Source organism: Apus apus, chromosome 8 (genome assembly GCF_020740795.1).
Source record: "Apus apus isolate bApuApu2 chromosome 8, bApuApu2.pri.cur, whole genome shotgun sequence".
NCBI lineage: Eukaryota > Metazoa > Chordata > Aves > Apodiformes > Apodidae > Apus > Apus apus.
The window spans coordinates 3,533,653-3,555,128 of record NC_067289.1 but is presented as its reverse complement, the minus strand read 5'-3'; the positions used below and the strand labels follow the sequence as shown (position 1 = coordinate 3,555,128).

At 60.8% G+C, this 21,476-nt stretch overlaps 1 protein-coding gene across 1 annotated transcript; it reads left to right on the top strand.

The window, feature by feature from the left end:
- Positions 1-372: 372 nt before the first annotated feature.
- Positions 373-21,434, top strand: SNED1 (sushi, nidogen and EGF like domains 1). The gene is made up of 33 exons (XM_051626581.1): positions 373-579; positions 3,658-3,945; positions 4,580-4,720; positions 5,435-5,597; positions 6,495-6,620; positions 6,744-6,857; positions 7,585-7,698; positions 7,959-8,072; positions 8,197-8,313; positions 8,615-8,740; positions 9,020-9,124; positions 9,572-9,685; positions 9,832-9,948; positions 10,502-10,618; positions 10,701-10,817; positions 11,053-11,166; positions 11,248-11,421; positions 11,606-11,719; positions 12,070-12,183; positions 12,305-12,418; positions 12,506-12,619; positions 13,221-13,517; positions 14,628-14,811; positions 14,894-15,006; positions 15,557-15,835; positions 16,161-16,305; positions 16,637-16,719; positions 17,163-17,249; positions 17,474-17,590; positions 18,099-18,186; positions 18,788-18,871; positions 19,121-19,158; positions 19,556-21,434. Exons 1-32 carry the CDS (start codon positions 373-375, stop codon positions 19,155-19,157), a joined length of 4,338 nt encoding a protein of 1,445 aa, XP_051482541.1. The 3' UTR covers position 19,158; positions 19,556-21,434.
- The last annotated feature ends 42 nt before the right edge of the window (positions 21,435-21,476 follow it).

Sequence of the window (21,476 nt, the reverse complement as noted above, 5' to 3'; positions counted from 1 at the left end):
AAGGGAACCGGGGGGACCCGCTGCTGAGCTGCAGCCGGGGGGGCGCGGGGGCTCCCTACCCCTGCCCTTGGGTACTGGCTGCTTTTTCCCCGTGAGGAACGGGGGGGTCCCTGCGGGGGGTCCCTCGCCCCGTGGGAGGGACCTCTCAGCACCCCCCCCCCCCCCAGTTCCTCCCTCCCTCCCGGTACATCCCCCGCGGGGGCGGGGCGGGGGGCGGGGGGAGCCCGGTGCGGCGGAGCCCGGAGCTGCAGCGGGTGCTCGGTGCGGAGCTTCCAGCCTCCTCTCTCCTGATCGGCATCTCCTTGCCCTGCCACCTTCCCCCCGCCATGCCGCGGTGCCCGGTGTCGGCGTGAGCGGCGGATGGCGGTGGCCATGCGGGGCCTGGCGGGCTGGGCCACCATCCTGGTGGCCCTGGGCGAGTGGCTGTGGGCGGGGGCGGTGGTGCCCCTGGCCGATTTCTACCCCTTCGGGCCCGCGCAGGGCGACGCGGCCACGCGGAAACAGGACGACGGCGGCTCCGAGCTGCGGCCCCTCTCCGTTCCCTTCCCTTTCTTCGGCGCCGGGCACACCGGCCTCTATGTGAGTAGCGGGGAGCCAGCGGGGGCTGCCTCCCCTGGTGCCTCCTCTTTCCTTTGGTTTCATTTGTCAATGACTGTCCCGCTCAGTGAGGCACAAACCCGGCGTGGGTTTCCACGGGGACCAGCCGGTGGTCCACATTTAACTTGGAGCATCAGGGGGAGTGCTGAGGGCACCGGGAGATCCAGTGGAGGAGTTCCGAGTTTGGGAAGTGTGCTGGACCCCTGGCTCAGCGGGGCTGGTCCTGCCCCGAGTGGCACAGTGAGGGTCCCCGCTCTGGCGAGGGTCCTGGCCCCGCCAAGCTGCGGATCCTGGATGAAGCGTTTGCCCGCACTGGGGGAAGCGCCGGTCTTGGCTCTGGCTGGAGCCAGAAATACCCGTGCTTCGTGGGACTGGCCCCCACTGTGGTGTGCCGGGGGGGTCCTGGCAGCAGGGAGCTGGGCACAGCTGGTGGGGAGCACTTGGGCAGGTTTGCCGCGGCCCCTGGACGCCGGCCCCTGGATGGTGTCTCTCGCTGCGGAGGAGGCAGCAGCAGAGCTCTGGGTGCGATGCAGAATAAACAAAGCTGCCCTTTGGTGTGTGTTGCAGTGGGCTGGGCTGGCCGCTCGGCACATCCCGCTTCCTCTCCTCTCCTCCCTGTGCCTGCCGCGGCAGGCAGGGCTGCTTGGCACCCCTGCCGACATGCTCCCTTGCAGCCCCTGAGCCACCTGGAGGGGACTGTGGCCAGAGAGCTTGAGTCACGCATGGCCCGTCGTGTCCCCCTCCCCTGGGATCATCAGACAGAGGAGCAGCCCTGAGTGCCCCGTTGTCCCTAAAGCCTTTTGGGTGGTGCTGGCTCCAAACGCCTGCCCTGTGTCCTGGGGTGGGGACTGTGCTGCCCACTCTGGCTCCTCACCTGGCACAGTGAATCTTTTGACATCCTAGTCTCATCTCTTCTCCCTAGTTTGCTTTGGGCTGACTGACAACCTGGCCCTGGCTGATGGGGGAGAGGGCTGAGCATCACATTGGTGCCATCTTGGAGCTGGGCTCCTGTGCTGTCCCACCACCTTGGCTGAGCACAGGAGGTCTTTGGTCCTTGCCAGTGGTGTTTTTCCTCTGGTAAAAGCATCAACCCTGCTGTCGGGCAGGAGGGACCTGGGCTTGGGGCTTGAGCCTCAGTGGGAGGATAGAGAAGGCTGGGGGAAGACAGGTGACATGATGGCTGTCCCATACAGGATCTGCAGCACGGCTCTGGGTCTTGGAGGGGCTGCAGGGGTCAGTGGGTGGTGTGTCCCCCTTCCCTGAGCAGACCCTCTGGCTCTGCAGGGCCAGTTCCCCCAACCCTGGCACAGGGGTTTGTGTGGCAGGGCTGCTTCTCCCCGGGGAGCTGCTGTCCTAGGGGAGCTGGCAGAGGGCTGGTCTCACCTGGAAACCTCTGTCCTCCAGGGCTTCCTCCAACCACCCCCTCCTTTGCAAAAACCAGCAACAACAACAAAAAAAAAAAGCCCTTCTTGGCTCCGATTCTCTCCCATCTTGCTTTAATCAGGAGAAGAATGTTCCTCTGCGGACACCGCGGGGTTACGGAGGCTTTGGGAAACAGGAATCCTCTTTCCCTTAGTCACAGCAAGGACTGCCCCTTGTTCACATAGAGGGGCTGGGGACCCTCCTCGGCAGCTGGAGACCCTTCCCCAAGGGTTGCAGGTGGCTGTCACAGCCTGGCCTCCCCTTCCTGGCCTGGAGGTGCAGGCATCTGGGGCACAGGCATGCTGGCTTCAGCGTGGCTCCTGGCGGGACACTGGCTCCCAGCTCCTTGTCAGCACGCGAGTGCAGTACTGCTGCCTGCCCCTGCCTGCTGTGTGCTGGGGCTGCTCTTTCCACTCCAGAGCCTCTTGCCTCCACCATGCCCACCCTTTTTCACCCTGCAGCTCAGAGCCTTGCCAGGCTGGTGCTGCCAGGGCCAGCATTGCATGCCAGGCAGCTTAGCTGGGGGAGCTGCGTGCTCCTGCCAGTCCTGCTGTCCTGTGCAGGCAGCACTGTGGGCAGGGGAATGGAGCAGCTGGGAGCTGCCTGTCCTGCTGGGGCTGCCACTGCAGCAGGGTGGTAGCAGGGACTCCTCCTGGGAATTTGGGGGCTGAGGGAAAGAGCCTTTGATCCCTTTGATCCCTGTCCCTTCGCTGCCTCCTCAGGAGGCAGGTCAGGCAGGGGTTTTCCTCCTCTTCCTTGCTCCCACTGCATCCCCAAACCAGAAGGGAGCACTCCAGCCAACAGCATTCACTAGCTCCAGCTTCCTTCCCTGGACTGAGGGCCACCTCCACCATGTACCCCTGGGCTGGGCATCCCAGGACCCTAATTGCCCCAGTTAATTAGTGCTGTGGAAGGGCTCAGACCTTGCAGTATCTCTTCCTGTGTGTCCGGCATCCCCTGCTTTAACAAGAGCAGAATGCTGAAGGCTCAGCCAGCACTGGAGACTTTGCATGGGTAGGGGGCACTTGGTCACCTGGGGGCCACGAGCTTGTTAGCTCACTCAGAGCGCTCTGCGTGCTGGAGGATGGAAGGCTGCCCAGCAAGGCTTTCCCCATCCTCTGCTGGTGGCCGTGTGGCTTGGGCACAACCTCCCTGCTGGGGTGGGGGTGGCAGCAATGCCTGACCCCATCCCCCAGCCCTGCAGGCTGCTCATCAACCCTAAGAGAGCGAAACAGCCCTGAGTCCTGGCCAGGAGCACCAGCAGGAGTTGGCTGAGCACTCTGGGTGCTGTTTGTGTAGAGCACCGGGGCTGCCACAGTTTTCTCAGCTGTTCCCCCTTCCTCTGGCCTGGCTGTGGTGGAGAACAGGGCCGGGTTTGTTCAGGCTGCTGCTGCCTCCCCGTAGCCACACTGCAGCCAGCGAGTGGCCGGGGTGGGAGGTGGGGGGCTGCGGGTGCTGGGGCATGTCTCTGCTTCCAAGGCAGGAAGGGGAAGCGCTCCAATATTTGCGGAAAGAGGGAGGGGGGATTAAAAAAAAAAAAAAAAAAGGTAAAATAGAGAGCGCCTCTAAAAACCCGGATTGCTGCCAGCAGCAGGAATCAACTGTGGCCACCCATTTCTTGTCCCTCCTCCTGTGCAGGTGAACAACAATGGGATCATCTCGTTCCTGAAGGAGGTCTCCCAGTTTACGCCGGTGGCCTTCCCTATCTCCAAGGACCGTCGGGTGGTGGCTGCTTTCTGGGCTGACGTGGACAACCGGCGGGCAGGTGATGTGTACTACCGGGAGAGCACCGAGCAGCCCATCTTGGAGAGAGCCAGCAGGGACATCGCCCAGTATTTTCCCGAGTTCCCAGAGTTTTCAGCGCAGTGGGTCTTCATCGCCACCTGGTACCGAGTGACCTTCTTCGGGGGCAGTTCGTTTTCACCCGTGAGTAGCTGGGGCAGAGCTGCTGTTAGTAGGTTTTTTTGTTGGTAGGTTTTTTTTCTGAGAGGAGCACCCCACCCGAGCTGTGGTGCCTTCCATGGCAGTGGTGCTGGGGCTGTGCGTGGCATGGAGCCATCAGGAGGGCTCAGCTGACCTCAGTGGGTCTATCACCATGCCTTGATGTGACAGAGCAGCACCAGGCTGGCAAAACCAAACCCTCTTCTTTGTGCCCAGTGGAGCCTGCAGATTGCTGGTGTCCCCCCTTCTCAGGCAGCAGCAGGGGTGTGTTTGGCCTGCCTGTATTTGTCTGCCTGTCTGGGGCTGTGCTGAGGAGCCCATTGTGGATGGGGTTTGGTGTCTTTCTTCCAGAGGCCTGATAACCACATTTCTCCCCATTTTTCCCATTCCACTGGGAGGAGAAGTCAGTTGTTCTGCCTGCTGTGGTGCTGGGTGGGGAATCACAGCACCTTAGGGTTAAAAATAATTAAACCCAACTGCCTTTTCTAGCAGAAGAAGACTGGGCCTCAAAGAAACACCCCTTTATTAAATGCTCTTTCTATTATTTTATTTGGGGTTTCAGCTGGCTCACCTGCCCCCTTCCTGCCTGCTCACTGCTTCCTTCCCCTCCCTGCTGCAGGTAAACACTTTTCAGATCGTCCTTATTACAGATGGCAAGCTCTCCTTCACCATCTTCAACTATGAGTCCATCACCTGGACCACGGGTATGCACGCCAGCAGTGGGGGGGACTTTGCCGGGCTCGGCGGCATCGCAGCGCAGGTAAGTGGCAAACGTGGCCCCTGGGGTGCCCTGGTAGTGCATCCACCCTGTGAGCTCCTGGTTTGGGTTTTTTGGAGGTGGAAAGCCTCCCCCTGCTTTCTTTTTTTCTTTTTCTTTTTTTTTTTTAAAAAGTTCTTAAATATCCGTGTGTGCTCTGGCTCCCAAAGCCGAGACCATACAGGGGGCTTTGTTATCCTGAAACCACAGGTCTTTGCCTTGGCTGCTGCCTCCTAGTCCCTTTTCCTTCCTAACCTCAGCCTTTTAAGAGCAGCTGCCTCAGCCAGCACAGCTTTCGCTTGTATTTTTATTTCATCCTTGTGTGTGTTGTTGTGTTTAAGGGAAAAAAAGCCAACACCCACACCCGCAAAAACCCCAGTACCCATTCAGATGTGTGAATTTACCGGCAGTTGATGCATGCTTGGCTCCCTGCCCACCAGCATGCAGCAGGCAGGATGCTGCAGGTGGAGAGGAAGTAAATGGGTTTTGAATCCCAGGGGAGGGACCGAGCAGGCAGGACGGCTGCGTTGCCCTGTCGTGCCATCCTGGTGCGTGGACAGGGCCGAGGGCCGGCTGGTGGCACTGGGAAGGGGACAGTTGTTCCAAGCGGTGCCACTGGTGGTGCTGAGTGGCAGGAGATACAAGCCCTTGTGCTCCAGCTGCCTTTCCACATGCACTAGTGATGTCTCTTTACCCTCTCTGCCCTTGTCTTTCCAGGCAGGTTTTAACGCTGGTGATGGAAAGCGCTACTTCAATATCCCCGGATCCCGCACCGATGACATCGCTGACGTGGAGATGACAACAAATGTGGGTATCCCCGGGCGCTGGGTGTTCAGAATCGATGATGCCCAGGTGCAAGTGGGGGGCTGCAGCAATACAAGTAAGAGGACAGCAGTTAGGTTTATTTAACTCCCAACCCCACACTGTTCTCCAGCTCAGTCTTTCCCTGCCTCAACCCCCACCTCTGTGGGGTGGAGGAGACGGCTGGAAGGGCTTGGAGAGGGAGGGGAGGCAGCCTGTGGTGGCTGGGGATGGCACCCACAGGTGTCCTGGGGCTGGGAAGGGGCTGGGAGAACAAATGGGGAGGGGAGGAAGACTTTTGAGATGAAAAGAGCCTGCGGGGAGCAATGAGGGAGGCGGGGGAGGAGGTGGTGGTGACACACAGGCGAGACCCTGCTGGCCTGGTCCGCAGCCAGGCAGGGCAGGGCACGAGGGGCTGGCACCCTTGGGGGACACACACCTTCAGGGGACTGAGTGCCAGGAGGCTGGGGTGAGCCATATGGAGGACTGCTGGGTGCCAGCTTTCCCTGTGGGGCTGAGCCACCAGATCTGGGCCACGCACCCCACCCTGGGTGTCCTGACACGTGCTCCTCCAGAGCTGCTGTCCTCCCATTCCTTGTCCCTGTTCCCTCCTGGCCATGTTTTCCCACCCGTAATCTGCCTGTGTCTTGAGTTACTGGTGGGTTTACTGTACGGGGGCTCTTCCATCCCCCTTTCCCTCTGCCCTGGGTGATAAGTGAGGGCATGTCCATGTCCTCCCCTGGCCAGTGCGGCTGACCCACGCAGACTCTCTCCTTTGCACGGGAGGGATAACACTGCCCTCCTGTCCTGGGGAGTCCAGGAGGAGTGGGCCCTGTGAGGCAGGAAGTCCCTGTGTGCTCCCCAAACACCCCAGAAGGCTGGGTGGGCTGGGGGACAGACCTTGGCGCTGGTGTGGCTGGAAGGCGCAGCCTGCCAGGGCGCGGGCTGACAGGGGCACCACCGCCTGTCCCTACAGCCTCTGTCTGCCTGACGCTGCGGCCCTGCCTGAACGGCGGGAGGTGTATCGAGGACTGCATCACGGGGAACCCCTCCTACACCTGCTCCTGCCTGGCCGGCTTCACTGGGAAGAGGTGCCATGTTGGTGAGTGCTGGCCCTGAGCTGCCGGTGCTTCGCTGCAGGGAGCCGGCCTCGCTCCTGGCATCACCCCTGTGTGCTGGCTGCCCCTGCCCTGAGCTCCTGTCCCTACCTCGGGCTCTGTTGCAGATGTGGACGAGTGTCTCTCCCACCCGTGTCAGAACGGAGCCACCTGCCTGAATGGTGCTGGCAGCTTCAGCTGTAGGTGCCCGCCGGGCTTCAGAGGCACCAACTGCGAGACAGGTGAGCAGGGGCCACTGCCGTGGGGGGATAGCTCTTTGCTGTGCTGGAAGAGCAGAGACCCGAGCCTGAGGGGGCTCTTTGAGACGGGGGCTTCTGTGGCAGCTGCTGGGCTCAAGCAGTTTCTGGTGACCAGCTCGGATTGCAGCTTGCTGCAGGCAAAGGAACCTTTGCTCTGGCCATGAGTCCTTTCTGCCGCTGGCAGATCTCTCCAGTGAGGGCTCAGCTCAGCACCTCTGCCTGCCACTGCTCCTTTAGTGAGAAAAGCTGGTGGTTAGTTCTTAACCAGGAGTCTTGGAGGACCTGCTTCCACAAGTGATGCTCTGGTCCTAAACCATTTGAAGCTAACCTGACCAGGGCTGTGGTGGCCACTTTCTCCTGCCACTGGCTTCCACCTGCTGGTGGAAATGCCACCAAATCATTTGGCTCCCAGCGACCCTCCCTGTTGGTGTTGAAGACAAGCAGGGATTTGACTTTTGGGAAAAGGAGGAAGGGAGACGAACCCAGCATAGCACGCTGGCATTCAAGGGCGATGAAAGGGCTGAGCTGCTTGAGGAAGGGTTTTGGGAAGAGCTGCAGCTGGAGATGCTGCCACTGTCTCTCGCCGGAGGGTGCTTTGGTGGTTCTGAGCTGCACTCTCTGTCTATCCCCAGCATCACCACGCGTGCAGAGGATGCCGTGTGCTGCTCCTGCACCTGGGTTGATTCCCCTCTCTCTTTTTTCATTGCAGAGGAATCACCATGTGAGAGCAGGGTGTGCCAGAATGGCGGGAGGTGCCAGGTGGCAAACGGGACAGCAGTGTGCGTCTGCCAGCCGGGGTACTCGGGGGCAGACTGCCAGACAGGTGGGTGGCAGGAGCGGGCACCGGCAGGAGATGCTAACACTTTGCCCCTTGGCAAGCTGCCTTCCCAGCCTGCTTCACCCCTCACTGTAGTCCTGGGAGGGGAGTGCTCAGCATTGCCAGTGGCCCTGATTTTTATTTTTTTTCCCTGGCTGTCACCTTCCCATTCCTGAACACCACGTGGGACGGGAAGCAGCAGGTGACCTGGCAGCCCGGCAGTGCCCGCGCGCGGCCTGACCACCCTTCCTGGCCTCCCCTTGCAGAGGTGAACGAGTGCGAGTCCAGCCCTTGCCTGAACGGTGGGCACTGCGTCGACCTCCTCGATAACTACACCTGTGTCTGCCTGGAGCCCTTCGTGGGACAGCGTTGTGAGACAGGTGCCTGCTCCTGCCTGTGCCCCAGGATGTTCCACACCAGGGACTGTGTCCAGCGTGCCCCGCTGGCCGTCATGGCCTCTCTCCTGAGGCTGTGCTCATCACTCGCTTGCTTTTCCCCCCTCAGACTCATCTTCCTGTGAGGACAGGAGCTGCAGGAACCGGCAGACTTGCAACTACATCCGTCCTGGCCGCTACATCTGCACCTGCTCCCCAGGTTATTACGGCAACAACTGCCAGTATGGTGAGTGGAGATGTGCCTTGCCCAGCCTGGCACAGGAGCCAGTTTTGGGGGAGCTGGGCAGGAAGGGGTGAACAGTGGAAAAAGAGGCTGTGACAGCTGTAGGTGTTGCTGAAAGCTGGCAGGCATCATGTGCAGGGGGTTGTGATGCTACCTAGAGGGAGTTCCTTCCATCGGGGCTGCTTGGTGGTGGTGGGGTCTCTGGCATGAAGCTGGTCTAGACAAGCTCTGCCCCAGCTCCCCCAGGACAGAGGGTGTTCCAGCCCAGCTGGTATGGCTCTGGCTCAGTCCTCCTTTCCTGCAGGTGGGCCTCGTGTGCCCGGTGCCTGCCTCTCCCACCCATGCCAGAACGCGGGCAGCTGCCTGGAGACAGAGCAGGGCTATGTCTGTGAATGCCAGGAGGGCTACACTGGGCAGGACTGTCGAAACAGTGAGTACCACGGGGTCTCTTGGTGGAGTGTGGCATCTCTAGGGGAGCCCTGGAGCTCCTGACAGGGAGAAACAGCAGCCCCAGAGAGCCTGTTCAGGGCTCCTGGGCTGGACAGTGGGTCTATCCCACTGGAGGAGGCTGTGCCTGGGTGTCTGAGGGGGGCTCATGGCTGCCACCCACCTGAGCTTCCCCCATGGGTGACATCCAGCAAGGCTGCTTGGCTGTCCCAGGCCTGCAAGCAGGAGGGGTCCTGGGAAGCTCCTGTCTCGTCACTTGCAGAGCTCTCGGAGGGCTGTGAGTGTCGCAACGGGGGCAGCTGTCTGGAGGGGAACGTCACCATCTGCCAGTGCCCACCTGGGTTTTTTGGTCTCCTCTGTGAATTCGGTAGGTGAAGGCTTCTTGCTCACTATGTTTACTCCTTCTCTGGGATGCTTGAGCCAGGCAGGCCACAGGCAAGCAAGAAGGCACTCAGACCGTGCCCAAGCCTAGAATGGTACAGGGGCACACACTGAATTTGAGCCTGGAAACGTCCCCTGGGGGCAATGCCTCCATGTCCATCATTCACCATTGAGCTCTCCTACCCCTTAAGGCCCAGCCTGGCTCCCCTGGGCAAGGAGGAAACCGGATCCATTGTGCACTCCCGCTCCAAAGCTCACTAGGCATCCAGGCTGGCCCCTGCTGTTCACTTGGGCTGTGGCATGGGGTACAGAGGGTCCCTCACGTCTCCTCAGATCTTGCAAAGTTAGGAGTCCCCTGTTTCTGGCCAGGCAGCTGTCTGGGTGTCCTCCTGCCACTGGCTGATGGAGGTGGGTGCTGGCCATGTGTTTGCAGAAGTCACCACCACGCCGTGCAACATGAACACGCAGTGCCCGGATGGCGGGTACTGCATGGAGTATGGGGGGAGCTACCTCTGTGTCTGCCACACCGACTATGGCACCAACCACAGTAAGTCTTGTCTGCGGGGCTGCAGGGCCAGCCCTGGGGAGGGACATGGGATGGGGGTCACGGGGTTGAGCAGGGATACTGTCACCAGCTGGGGAGCAGCCCTCTGACCATCCGTCCTCAGTGACACCCTGTGCTTGGCGTTACAGCGATGCCATCCCCCTGTGACTCGGAGCCCTGCCTGAATGGGGGGTCCTGTGAGATTCACGACGACTCCTACACCTGCCAGTGTCCTCGAGGCTTCCTGGGCAAACACTGTGAGAAAGGTATCCACGCAGAGCTCCTTGCTGGCTCCAGGACCTGGCAGGGAGTGGGAGAAGAGTTTGCACCCTGGTGGGAGATGAGCAGCTGCTTGCTGAGCTGCAGCTGGAAGTGGGTGCAGGTTGTCCCAACCCATTCTGCAGGGTAGAGGGAGGACTGCAAGGCTCCCTTCATGGCCTCTGACAGTTGCAGCAGCCAGTCCAGTTGTGTTTCCTGCACAACACCATCAGTGTTTGAGTTTTTTTATGTGCCTGAGCTTCTGGTCTCTTCTGGTCCCCTGGCATCATGTGCCCATTGTCCCCCAAGGCTCTGGAGTGTGCCTGCATGGGTGGTGTTATGTGATGTTGCTGAGCCCAGGGCCGTGAGGCTTGGGTGCGCTTGGTTTTCCCGCAGCGAGGGGTTCGGTTAATGGTTGGTAGAGTTAGGTTGTGGTTGGATTCAAGGATCTTCAAGGTCTTTCCCAACCAGAATGATTCCGTGATTGGTGGGGTGCTGGTGGGAGGTGGTGGCTCTTGGGCTGCTGGCAGCAGTGGGTGACTCTTGGTGCTCTCTCTGCAGCCAAGCCACGGCTCTGCAGCACGGGGCCCTGTCGCAACGGGGGCACCTGCAGGGAGGCAGATGGCGAGTACCACTGCTCCTGCCCCTACCGCTTCACCGGCAAGCACTGCGAGATCGGTATGGCCCCTGGCCCCACCCCAGCAGGAGAGGTGGCAGTTGTCCTGCTTGATGCTCAGCTCCCACCTGCCTTCTGCCCCAGGTAAGCCGGACCCCTGCGCCTCAGGGCCCTGCCAGAACGGGGGCACCTGCTTCCACTACATTGGCAAGTACAAGTGTGACTGTCCCCAGGGCTACGGCGGCCGGCACTGCGAGATCGGTAGGTGTGAGCAGGGGCTGCCTGGGGAGGGGATGGGGCTGCCAGCAGAGCCAGCAGCCATGGCAGCAGCCTCACTGCTTGCTTTGAACCCCCTTCCCTGTAATTTGAAGTGCTTCGGCTCTTCCATCCACCCTGCTGGTGGGCAGAGCAGCACTGCCGAAGGGGGAAAGGGGATGGCTCTTGTTTCTGGGCTCGGCCAGCTCCGCAACAGTCGCGCTTTGCTCTGCTCTTCCAGTGCCCTCCCCGTGCCTCCTCAGCCCCTGTGAGAACGGCGCTACCTGCGAGGACCTCGGCACGGGCTACACTTGCACGTGCCCTGTGGGCTACGTAGGGAAGCACTGCCAGTCTGGTAAGGGCCTTGTGCTGCACCGGCCAGCTGGGGGCTCGGGTGCCTCTTCAGGCCCTGCTCACCCTCCCTGTCTCTCCCCAGAGATCGACTGCGGGGTCCCCAGTGAGGTGAAGCATGCCCAGGCCTCTTTCAATTCCACCAAGGTGGGCTCGCTGGCTGAATACCAGTGTGAGCTGGGCTACACTCTCAGTCAACACAACCACCCTCGCGTCTGCCGCCTGCCAGGCATCTGGAGTGAGCCCCCTGAATGTGATGGTGAGGAGTGCCAGGGAGCAGCTGAGCCCTGGGGCACTGTCCTGCTGGGCTGCGCTCATGACCATGGCTTGGTGACACCAGGACATGTACTCCAGTCCTCCCCAGCCCATGAACAGAGCCCCCCAGGGACCCCTGCCACCTGCTCACAGCTCTCACCTTGTCTCCCCTGTCCAAACGCCTGCAGAGGTCGATGAGTGTCGGTCCCAGCCCTGCCTGAACGGCGGCCGCTGCCAGGACCGCGTCGCCGAGTTCCTGTGCCTCTGTGAGCCAGGTTACACCGGCCACCAGTGCGAGTCAGGTAAGAGACCAGGCCAGGCAGGCTCTGGGGCTGCTGCAGGCAGCTGCAGCAAACCCTTCCTTGCTCCCCAGCCCCTGGGGAATGACACTGGGTGTGAAGCCTGGGAGCTAGGCTGCCCAGCTCCTGCCGCAGCCTCTGCACCGGGGCAGACATGGGGCAGTGGGTGCCTGACAGCCTCAGGAGGCTGTTCCTGGCTGGTGGGCTTGGGGTGCTGAGCGACCTGGGGAGGGCCCGTGCTCTGCAGGGGGAATGTAGGCTCTCTGAGCCCCCATCTCCTGCTGCCAGCCTCCATGTCCTGCTGCCAGCCCTCACCCTGCTGAGCTGGTGCCTCTCCTCCCGCTGTTCCCCAGATGTCGACGAGTGCCAGTCAGCGCCCTGTAAGAACGGCGGGACCTGCCAGGACCTCCCTGGGTCCTTTGCCTGCCACTGTCCTGAGGGCTTTGTGGGGACGCAGTGCGAGACAGGTAGGGGGTCTGGGGCTGTGTGCCCACCCTGCGGCCCTCAGGGCATTGCCACCTCACCCCTGGGAGCTGCCTGCAGGCCTGCTGGGGCCCCCACTCACCACCAGCCTCCTCCTGCCTCCAGAAGTGGACGCCTGCGAGTCAGACCCTTGCCGAAACGGGGGGGAGTGCGAGAGCTACGGGGGCTCTTACCTCTGCGTGTGCCCAGAGGGTTTCTTCGGCTACCACTGCGAGACAGGTGAGGCGGGCAGGGCAGCCTGGCAGGGGGCAGCCCCTGGGCCCGCCGGCACCGCTAACGCCGCTGGGCCTGGCGCCTCTCCCGCAGCCAGCGACCCGTGCTTCTCCAGCCCCTGCGGGAGCAGAGGCTACTGCCTGCCCGGCAATGGCACCCACAGCTGCACCTGCAAAGTCAGCTACACAGGCAAGAGCTGCGAAAAAGGTAAAGGCCCTCAGCGGTGGCACCAGGAAGCGGCGCGGGGCTCGACGCCGGCCTGGCGGTGGCCACGCTGCCTGCGAGGGGCGCGACGCTGCCCAGGACCAGCAGCTCTCCTGGAGGCAGGCAGGGCTGGGACCTCACCTCCACGGGGGGGCAGCCCGTGCTGTGGGCAGGGGCTGGTGTAGTGAGCCGCTGCCGCAGGCACCGGGCGTGGCGTGAGGACACTGGGGACAGGTTTCCCTGGCCCCCTGCGGTGATGGCGATCCCTCGGATGCCCTGAGGAGGGGAGGCCGAGATGCTGAGGGAAGCCTCTTGCCGTGGGCGATGGCCTCCCTGGGGCCCCTCGCCCCGTCTCACCAGTGCCCTAGGCGTTGGCAAGCACTTGGCTGCCTGCTGGTGCTGCCGGGTCTCAGTGGCTGGGAGTGCTCCCCTCCTCCGTGCCCGCTGGGCCAGTGGTGCCTGGCAGGGCCCTTGCCAGGCACACCAAGGAAGAGAGCAAGGGCCCCGTCCTCCATCGCTGCTGCTCTGCCTCTTGCCGCCGGGGTCTGTTCTCTAAAGATTCATGGCGTTACCTCTCCCCTTTGCTTTTGCCCACACCCTGAAGAATTGCTGCCACCAACCTCATTAAAGGTGGAAAGGGTGGAGGACACTGGTGTGTTGATTTCTTGGCACCCACCTGAGGACGCAGCCGCCAGGCAACTCATTGACGGCTACGCCGTGACGTACGTATCCCTCGACGGCTCTTACCGCAGGACAGATTTTGTGGACCGAAGTCGTTCTGCCCACCAATTGCGGGCACTAGCCTCCGGCAGAGCCTACAATATTTCTGTCTTTTCAGTCAAACGCAACGTGAACAACAAGAATGATATCAGCAGGCCCATCATGCTCACCACGCGCACTAGTGAGTAGTGTCCGGGGGGGGTGGAATCGCAGCCACCAGCACTGTCAGCCCCCAGAGGTGACAGGGCTTTTGCTGCCTGCCAGCTCCAGCTGAAGCCTGTGCCAAAGCCCGGCAGGTTTGGTGGTGCGGATCCTAAAATCCAGGCTTGGGAAGTGCTTAGCTGTTCTCTGCTGGGAGGAAAAGGGGACCAAACCCACCTGCAGCTCACTGGGCCCCCTGCCCAGGGGCTGGTAAGGGAGCCAGCAGCAAGGACCATTCCTGGATCCTGTTCCTCAGGGCCAGCCTGTGCCCGCTGCACTTGTCACTCCTTGTACTGGGCCCAGGGTAGTGTGGGTCCCCAGTGCTGCTTGGCTGAGCAGGAGAGGCCCCTGTGCCAGCCAGGCAGTGGGGCTCAGTGATTTCTGCTGACAGCAAGCCCTGTGGCCACATCACCCCACCATCCCTCTGGGCTTGGTGTGGGGTTGTGTCAGAGATGGCAGAGGCTGGCAGGGACCTCTGTGGGTGGAATGAAGGGGGCACAGTGATGCCTGTGTGGGGGCATGGGCAGGAGGAAGACCTGTGGTCCTGCTTTCTAGGACAGTCAGATGGAGAAATCAAGTGCAAACTGAAGACGGAGGAGATTAGAGCTAGAAAAGCTGCACTCTTACAAGAGGGGAATGGTGTTAGGAGTGCTCTTGGGGTCACATCCCCTCCAGCAGGCTGAGACCTGGGCTCAGGCACAGCTGGGGAGGCCTCAAACCAGGGCTGGACGTTGGAGGAAGTGAGAACCAGGCTCAGAATGGCTGCCTGGGGCATGCAGTGGCTTAGGGTCAGGCCCAGGCACTGCGGCCCCTTTGGAGCTGGTGGCAGGGGCTGAGGCTAGAGGAGGTGGCCTCAGGGGTGCCACAGATGGTGCAAGACATTGGAGCCAGGGAGATGGATGTGCCTCCTGCCTGCCCACACCTCCCACCTGCCAGCCGGTGGTGAGGACGGGAGTCTGGGCACTGAGCTGCTCCTGCTGGGAAACCCATCCAGAGGGGCAGGCAGGCCCTTGGCAGGGCACGGGGAAGGGATGGGGCTGCCCACCACGATCAGTGTCTGAGTGCAGCCCTCTCCCCTCGCTCTGGGCAGGACCGCGGCCGGTGGAAGGCTTTGAGATCACGAACGTGACGGCCAGCGCCATCACGGTGCAGTGGGCTCTCCACCGGCTCCAGCACTCCACCGTCAGTAGGGTGCGGGTCTCCATCCGCCAGCCGGGGGACCTGGCAGACCGCACCGTGGAGCTGAACAGCAGCGTGGCCAAATACACCTTCCTGTGAGTGGGGTTACCCGGCAGGTGGGTGCTGGCCCAGCTGGCCCTCCTTAGGCTGCCTGACTTACCCCTTCCTCCTCCACAGGGACCTGCAGCCAGGAGAGAGGTACATCATCCATGTCACAACGCTGAGCGGCCTGGGGACGGAAGACCACCCCTCAGAGAGTCTGGCTACAGCCCCCTTCCACGTGTGGACAAGTGAGTGGGTTTGCTTTCACCACTCCCTGCTGCTGCAGGGGCCCTGGGGCTTGGCAGGCAGGGCAGCCACGGCTCGTGGCCAGCAGGAAAGCTGCAGGGAGGGGAAGGTGTGAAAGCCGTCAGCCTGTCTGGCCAGCACAGTGTGTGGGAGGCGCGCGGGCATCCCTTGGGAAGGGCAGACGAGGCAGCAGCACGTCCTCCCCTGCCAGATTTTCACTGCCCAAGACCAGCACTAGCTCAGCCCCATGTGAAGCCCACAGGCCTCATTCATTCCCTGCTGTACAGCAGCTGGACAGCAAGGAGGGCCAGACTTGGGTGTCAGGGTGCAGCGAGGCTCTACTCACCTTGGCAGGGACCCAACGCTGAGCATCTCCTCCCTGTGCACTGCATGGGTGGAGCTGGGCTGAAAACAGGCTGGAACATGGCCAGGCAAGCTGGGGCCCTCGCACACTCACTTACAAGGTGGCACGTGAGAAAGTAGGGTGGGTCACCATTCAAGGACACCAGCGCTCACCCCTTTTCTCCCCCATCTCTTGCCTGCCTGCCCTAGGGCCTCTCCCCCCAAAAAACCTCACTGCCTCCCGTGTCACCACCACCTCCGTGTCTCTGGCGTGGGAGCAGCCGCCTGCCGGCGCGGTGGAGGGGTACATCATCAATGTCACCACTGCTCAGAGCGTCAAGAGCCGCTACGTGCCCAACGGGAAGCTCGTGTCCTACACGGTGCGGGACCTGCTCCCCAGGCAGCAGTACCGCCTGTCCGTGACCGCCGTGCAGAACACGGAGCAAGGCCAAGTGCACAGCGAGCCCATCCACCTCTATGTCACCACCCGTGAGTGCCAGGGCTGCTGGTTTGGTGCAGCATGAGGCAGGTGGCGGGCTAACGGGGAAGCTAACAGGGTTGTGTCACAGAACCAGGTGCTCACAGCAGGCTGTGGGGACAGGTCCCCTGCAAAGGGGGGCGGGAGTTTCAAGGTGCTTCCTCTGTCGGGGGGGGGCAGATGCAGAGGTGCAGCTTGGTCATGCTTCATGGGGACTGGCACTTGGAGACTGTGCACGCTAAATAACAACCTGGGGACAAGGGGACTAGCTAGGAGTTGGGTCGCTGTGCTGACTCACAGCCTGCCTCCTGCTAAGCCTAGCCCTTTGGCTTGCAGTGCAGAGGGATGGGGCTCCAGAGAGACGGTGGAGCCAAGCTGGGCACCCCCGGCTCCTGCGCAACAGGCTGCCCCCAGCTTTCCTGCCTGAGCTCCGCCTGCTGGCAGATCACGACACAGCTGAAGAGCCCCTGCCAGCCCCCAGGTAGGCACTGCACCAGCACTCCGGGCTCTTCCACCTGCGTTTGGCCCAAGCGTTGGGCTGAGCACAGCCCCTTTTCCCAGCTCCCATGTCTGGGTGTGCCACGGGCCAAGCCCTGTTCCTGCTGGGTTGTCTCTTGCCCATCCCCTGGGGACCTGAGCCAGGCAGACCCTTGCCCTGTGAGCACCTGCCTGCAGCTGAGCCCACAGGAGTCTCACTAACCTGATGCTGCCAGCAAGTGCTTTATCCAGCTGCCTCCAGCCCGAGCACATGGAGTGGCAGTGGGCTGGGGTAATGTACAGTGCCCCATACCCTCATGTCTCTCCTGTCCCAGGTTCACTGAGCTGGTGGATGGCAGAGGGAGGATCAGTGCCAGGTTTGGCACTGCACTGGGAAAATCCATCACTGTGAAGACACGTAAGTGCTCTTCTGCCTTTCTGGTCCCCTCCAGTCACCCACTGCCCTCTCCTAGGCCTCCCCTTGGGATATTGTAGCACTAGCTCAGGACCAGCGCCCCATTTGCCATCACCAGAGTACTGGGGATGCAAGTTCCAGCCTAAGATTTCCTACCATGGAACCCCATGCCATGGGGTGGGGAAGAGGCCTGGCACACCTGACATCATTCCTGGGCTCACTGTGTATCTTGGCTCTGCCCCTGCCCCCCCAGGGCTGTGTCCCACCACCCTCCAGGAAGGATGAGGTGGTCACCCTAATTCTGGGGTTGCCAACTGGGAAGGGCTAAACCACTGCCTTGGGCCTAACCAGCCCCCTGATACTGTGGGCAGGATGGATCCTATTAAAGGGCCTGCCTTTGGATCTGGCTCCAGCTGAAGGTGACATGTGACCCTCTTCCTGTCTAGAGCCAGAGGCTCCAGTGAAGCTGGAGAACGTGGAGGTGTCCAGCCAGGGCAGTCTGGCACTGCAGCTGCACGAGGCAAAGAGCAAAAGTAAGTCTGGGGGCAAACACATGAGCAGCAGGGACCCTGCCCAAGGGCTTTGTCCTTGTTGCTGTCCTGCCAAGAGGCACACAAAGGGCCCAGTGTGGGTCCCTGCTAGCTGCTCCATCCCTGCTTACCCACTCTCAGCTCTCCTAGGAGCACCCTAGCATGCCAGGGGGATGGAGAAGGCTGCACCATGGCACCAGAGTCTGATGGCTGTACGTGTTTTGCAGGTGAGGAGCAGAACTGCTCCACAAACCCCTGCAGGAACGGAGGCACCTGCACCAGAGATGCCCAGTCCTACCACTGTGACTGCCGCCCGGGCTTCAGGGGCCGGCTCTGCGAGCTGAGTGAGTGCCACACTGCTGCACAAGAGCCCAGCTCCCTTCTGCAAGTGGACAGCATGTGCCCAGCCTGGCAGATGTCCCAGCCACATGTCCCCAGGGTCACCAAGCACACCCCGTCAGCATCCCGCTCCTCCCAGACCAGGGGGCTCCCACCATGCCCAGGCTCTGCTAGAGAGGGTCACGCTGTGCTGGCAGTGGAGAGAGGGGCTGGGCTCTGCTTGTGCCAATTCAGGCAGAGCTGGGAGCACAGGTCTGCTCCCCACTTCTGACTGAACCCTCCACCTCTGCCAGGCAGCCTGGCAAGCCAGGCTCCTGCCCTGCCCATGTAGCTACCCGGGCACCACAGGGCACTGGGGGCTCTGCTGCTCCTGGTGGGTCAGCTGTGGAGTCAAGCCCTCCAGGACAGCAGAGGGGAAGCCAGGGGGGCCTTGCCAGCCCCTTGCCATAGTCTTAAGCAGAGAGGGCTTGACATGGGCTTGTTGATAGCTCCCCTCTCCTGTTCCCCAAGCAGCCTGCAAGAAGGTGCCACACTCATGCACGCGGCTGTACTCGGAAACCAAGTCATTCCCTGTGTGGGAAGGAGGCACCTGCCACTACCTGTGAGTACTGCCTGTGGGTTGTGCTCCTCCCTTCCCCTTGTGCTTTTAGAGCTGGCCATGTCTCCCTGCAGCTTGGTTCCAGGGAAGGGAGAGTGAGCACGAGTCCATCTCAGACCCTGGCTGGCAGCTGCCCCTCTCCCCAGTGCAGGCTGAGCAGCCTCATCTGTCCTTCAGCCCCCAGGACTGCCCACCCACCCTGCAGCTGTGTTTCAGGGCAGGGTGTTGCTAAAATGACAGCCCCATCGTGGTGTTACCCACTTACATTGACAGCAATGCTTGATTTGGTGTTTGTGACCCCCAAGCAACAGCAGATCCCCTGTCTGCTGCCTGCCAGCCCAGCTCCTGCCTAACTCTGTCAGCAAGCAGAGGGCTGGAGACAGCCCTGCTGCAATGCCAGGGCATGGGGGCCTCTGCTCTGCCCCCCACAGCCCCCCTGCAATGGAGGCACAAGGGCCTGCCTGGGTTGGGTCAGCCCTCAGGCCTAGCAGGCTCAACCCTGTTCCTACCAAGGCTGGTTACTGCATATTTACTCCCCTCACATTTATAAAAGCAGATCTGTCCCCATTACTCCCTGCAACTCACTCCTCTGCTGTGTGTGCAGGTACAGGCGAGTCTACAAGGTACACCAGGATGTCTGCTACAAGGAGAGCTGCAAGAGCACTGCTTCTGGAAAGACAACCAGCAGGTACAGCCAGCAGCAGCATGCCAGGCTTCCTGTGGCATAGGCCAGGAGGATACAGCTAGCCAGTGTCACCCACCATGTGTGGGGTTGCCCAGGCTGGGGGTGGACTGGGAGAGGGGTGCAGGCCCCCCATGCAGAACAGAGTGTGAGAAGCACACAGCCAAGGCTCAGCTGTCACCTCTCTGTGCCCTCCCTGTGAGCCACAGCTGAGAGGCTGCAGGGCTGATGGCACTTTCCTCCCTTCTCTTTCAGAAAACCAAGCAACAGTCACACACTGAAGAAGCCATAGAGTAAGTACCAGCTCTAGCCCCTCCTCAGCTGTGGGCAGCTCCTGCCTGTGGCTGCCCATACCCTGCACTGGGAGTGGGGAAGAAGGGTGGAGGCAGGACTGCAGCCCAGGCTCACACTGCCACATGCTTGGGCAAGAGGCTGAGGGCTCCTGGTTGTGGCTGGGGTGGAGGAGCAGAAGGCAATGGTCTGCCTCACCATGGCTCTGCAACACCAGGAACAAGACATTCCTGCACAGAAAGGGCCCAGACCCTGCCTGCCTGGGCAAGGCAAAGGCTGGGGCCCTGGAGGGGCAGGTCCCCTTCTACCAGCCTGAGACAGACACACAGGGTGGGAAGAGGCAGCTGCAGGGCTCTTGAGCCCTCCTGCATACCAGCTTATTCTTCTGCTCCTTCACAGAGTTCAAAGCAGTAGAAGCTTCATCTTTCCACATCTAAGGGCTTTTGAAACACCAGGAAGATCAGAACTGCTCACTGGGTTGAATGCAGTGGGGGAACCTTCCTGTCATCAGGCATCAGCCTCTCTCCCCTCCTCCAGTCTGTTAGGGACACGCAGTGGGATGGGCAGGCCAAGCAGTGCTCCCTTCTCTCCTCCAGACCAGCACTGCCTTTGCTCTCTGCCTTGCCTTACTCCAGCTGCCTCTCTGCCCCCAGGGAGCTGAGCGCCAGTGTCCTGCAGCAGCTGGCTGGCTGCCCCCCATGGGGATCAGCCCTGCTTGGCCCCCCCAGCCACTCTGAACAAGCCCCAGGCTCCTGGCTCTCCTCAGGCATCAGCAGGGCTGAGCTCCTATTGCTGCCAACACCAAACCCTTCTCCTAATCCAAGGTTATAAGTTACCTATAACCCCCAAATAAAACAGTTTACTGCAGACCAAAAATCCTTAGCTATCACCTGAAAAGTGGCCCACAAAACTCTGGTTGAAGGAGACCTTCCCTCTGTAGACAAGTTAGGAATGGTGAGCAGCTCCCCTAAGCAGTGAGGCAAGTGTGGACAGTAGAGATACATCCCTGTCTCCTCTGCTCTAGCTGGGGAAACTGAGGCACCTTCTACTGCCCACCTTTTTGCTTTGCTTTGTAAACAATCCCTGTAAACAAACCAAATTTCCAGCTCGGAAACCAACAGAGTAATTAAAACGAATTTAAAAAGTAGGGTCAAGTTTGTCAGCCAAGCCTAACACTGTGCTTGTTTTGACACTAGTATCTCCAAGCCCAGCACCAAGCCCAGGATGGGCTCAGTGACAAAACAAGCTGCTCGTGCCACCCCCCTGAGTTGCTCCAGTGTTGGCACTTCCCCTGGCACCAACCAGTGCTGCAGTGCCAGTGCTGTGCTTGTGGAGAGCACCAGTGTGCAAGGCCCTAGAGTGGCTGCCCCACTGGCTGCAGCAGAGCAGGCAAGGAAAAAGTGTAGCTTAGTAATGTTCCTAATTTTTGTGAGTTTGTATGACAACACTAGTTAAACATAGATTTGTGTATTAACATACACAGTGTATATTATAAATTAATACATACCAGAGATATATCGTAGTTGTGATATAGTGTTATTTTCCTGAGCAGCATGGGGGGGCATCCCAGCAGGGCAGCCCTCCCCTCCCACAGGTGCAGCAGGGCACTGTGTTGTTCAGCCACATGTGGAGCTGCAGCATGGATGCTCAAAGCAGAACAGGCCCAGACATTTAGGTGCTCCTGGCACCACCTTCTCCCTCCCAGGAGCAGTGTAAGAGCTCTGGGCCAGGAGGAGCAGCTCCTGAGGCATCCAGCAGGAGCCCAGGAGCAGCAGGGGCAATGTAAAGCCATGACCAGCTGGCCAGCATGATGCTCCTCCTGCATGGGCTCTAGCTCTGCTCCCAGAGGAGAATCAGAGTTGGAGATGGACATGCCTCCTTCTCCTTCAAGGCTACCTGACCCTCCTCCAGCCACCATCCTGCTGTAAGGCCAGGACAGGAATTCTGCCTCTCCAGGGCATGAGAGGCCAGCCCTTGTCTGAAAGAACAGAGCAAGGGAAAAGCCAGAACAGCCTCTGATATCCATCAGGGAGGGGAGGTTCTAGGGCTGTGGTCAGAAAGCATTTGCACCCCTGCCTTGTCAGCCCCAAGACCAGCACCAACACGGGCTAGGAAGGTGGAGGTGGTCACACCAGGGGACAGTCCTCCTCCAGTGCAGCCCCTGGGCCTGTCCCTGCTGCAAGCCCATGCAGCAGCCCCTGCCTCCCACCCTACAGCCAGCAAAATATGTAATGCAGTGAATTCCAACCTAGCCTTGGCAATAAATTAGTTATTTTGGTTTGGTTCTTTTTTTTTTTTTTCCCTTTTTTTTAAAAAATAA

Bases quoted from the DNA above. Each gene is read 5' to 3' on its own strand.
- SNED1 (XM_051626581.1), top strand. From the start codon at position 373: ATGCGGGGCCTGGCGGGCTGGGCCACCATCCTGGTGGCCCTGGGCGAG. The intron at 6,858-7,584 runs GTGAGCAGGGGC...TTTTCATTGCAG, and splicing joins AGGCACCAACTGCGAGACAG to AGGAATCACCATGTGAGAGC. The intron at 8,073-8,196 runs GTGCCTGCTCCT...TTCCCCCCTCAG, and splicing joins GGGACAGCGTTGTGAGACAG to ACTCATCTTCCTGTGAGGAC.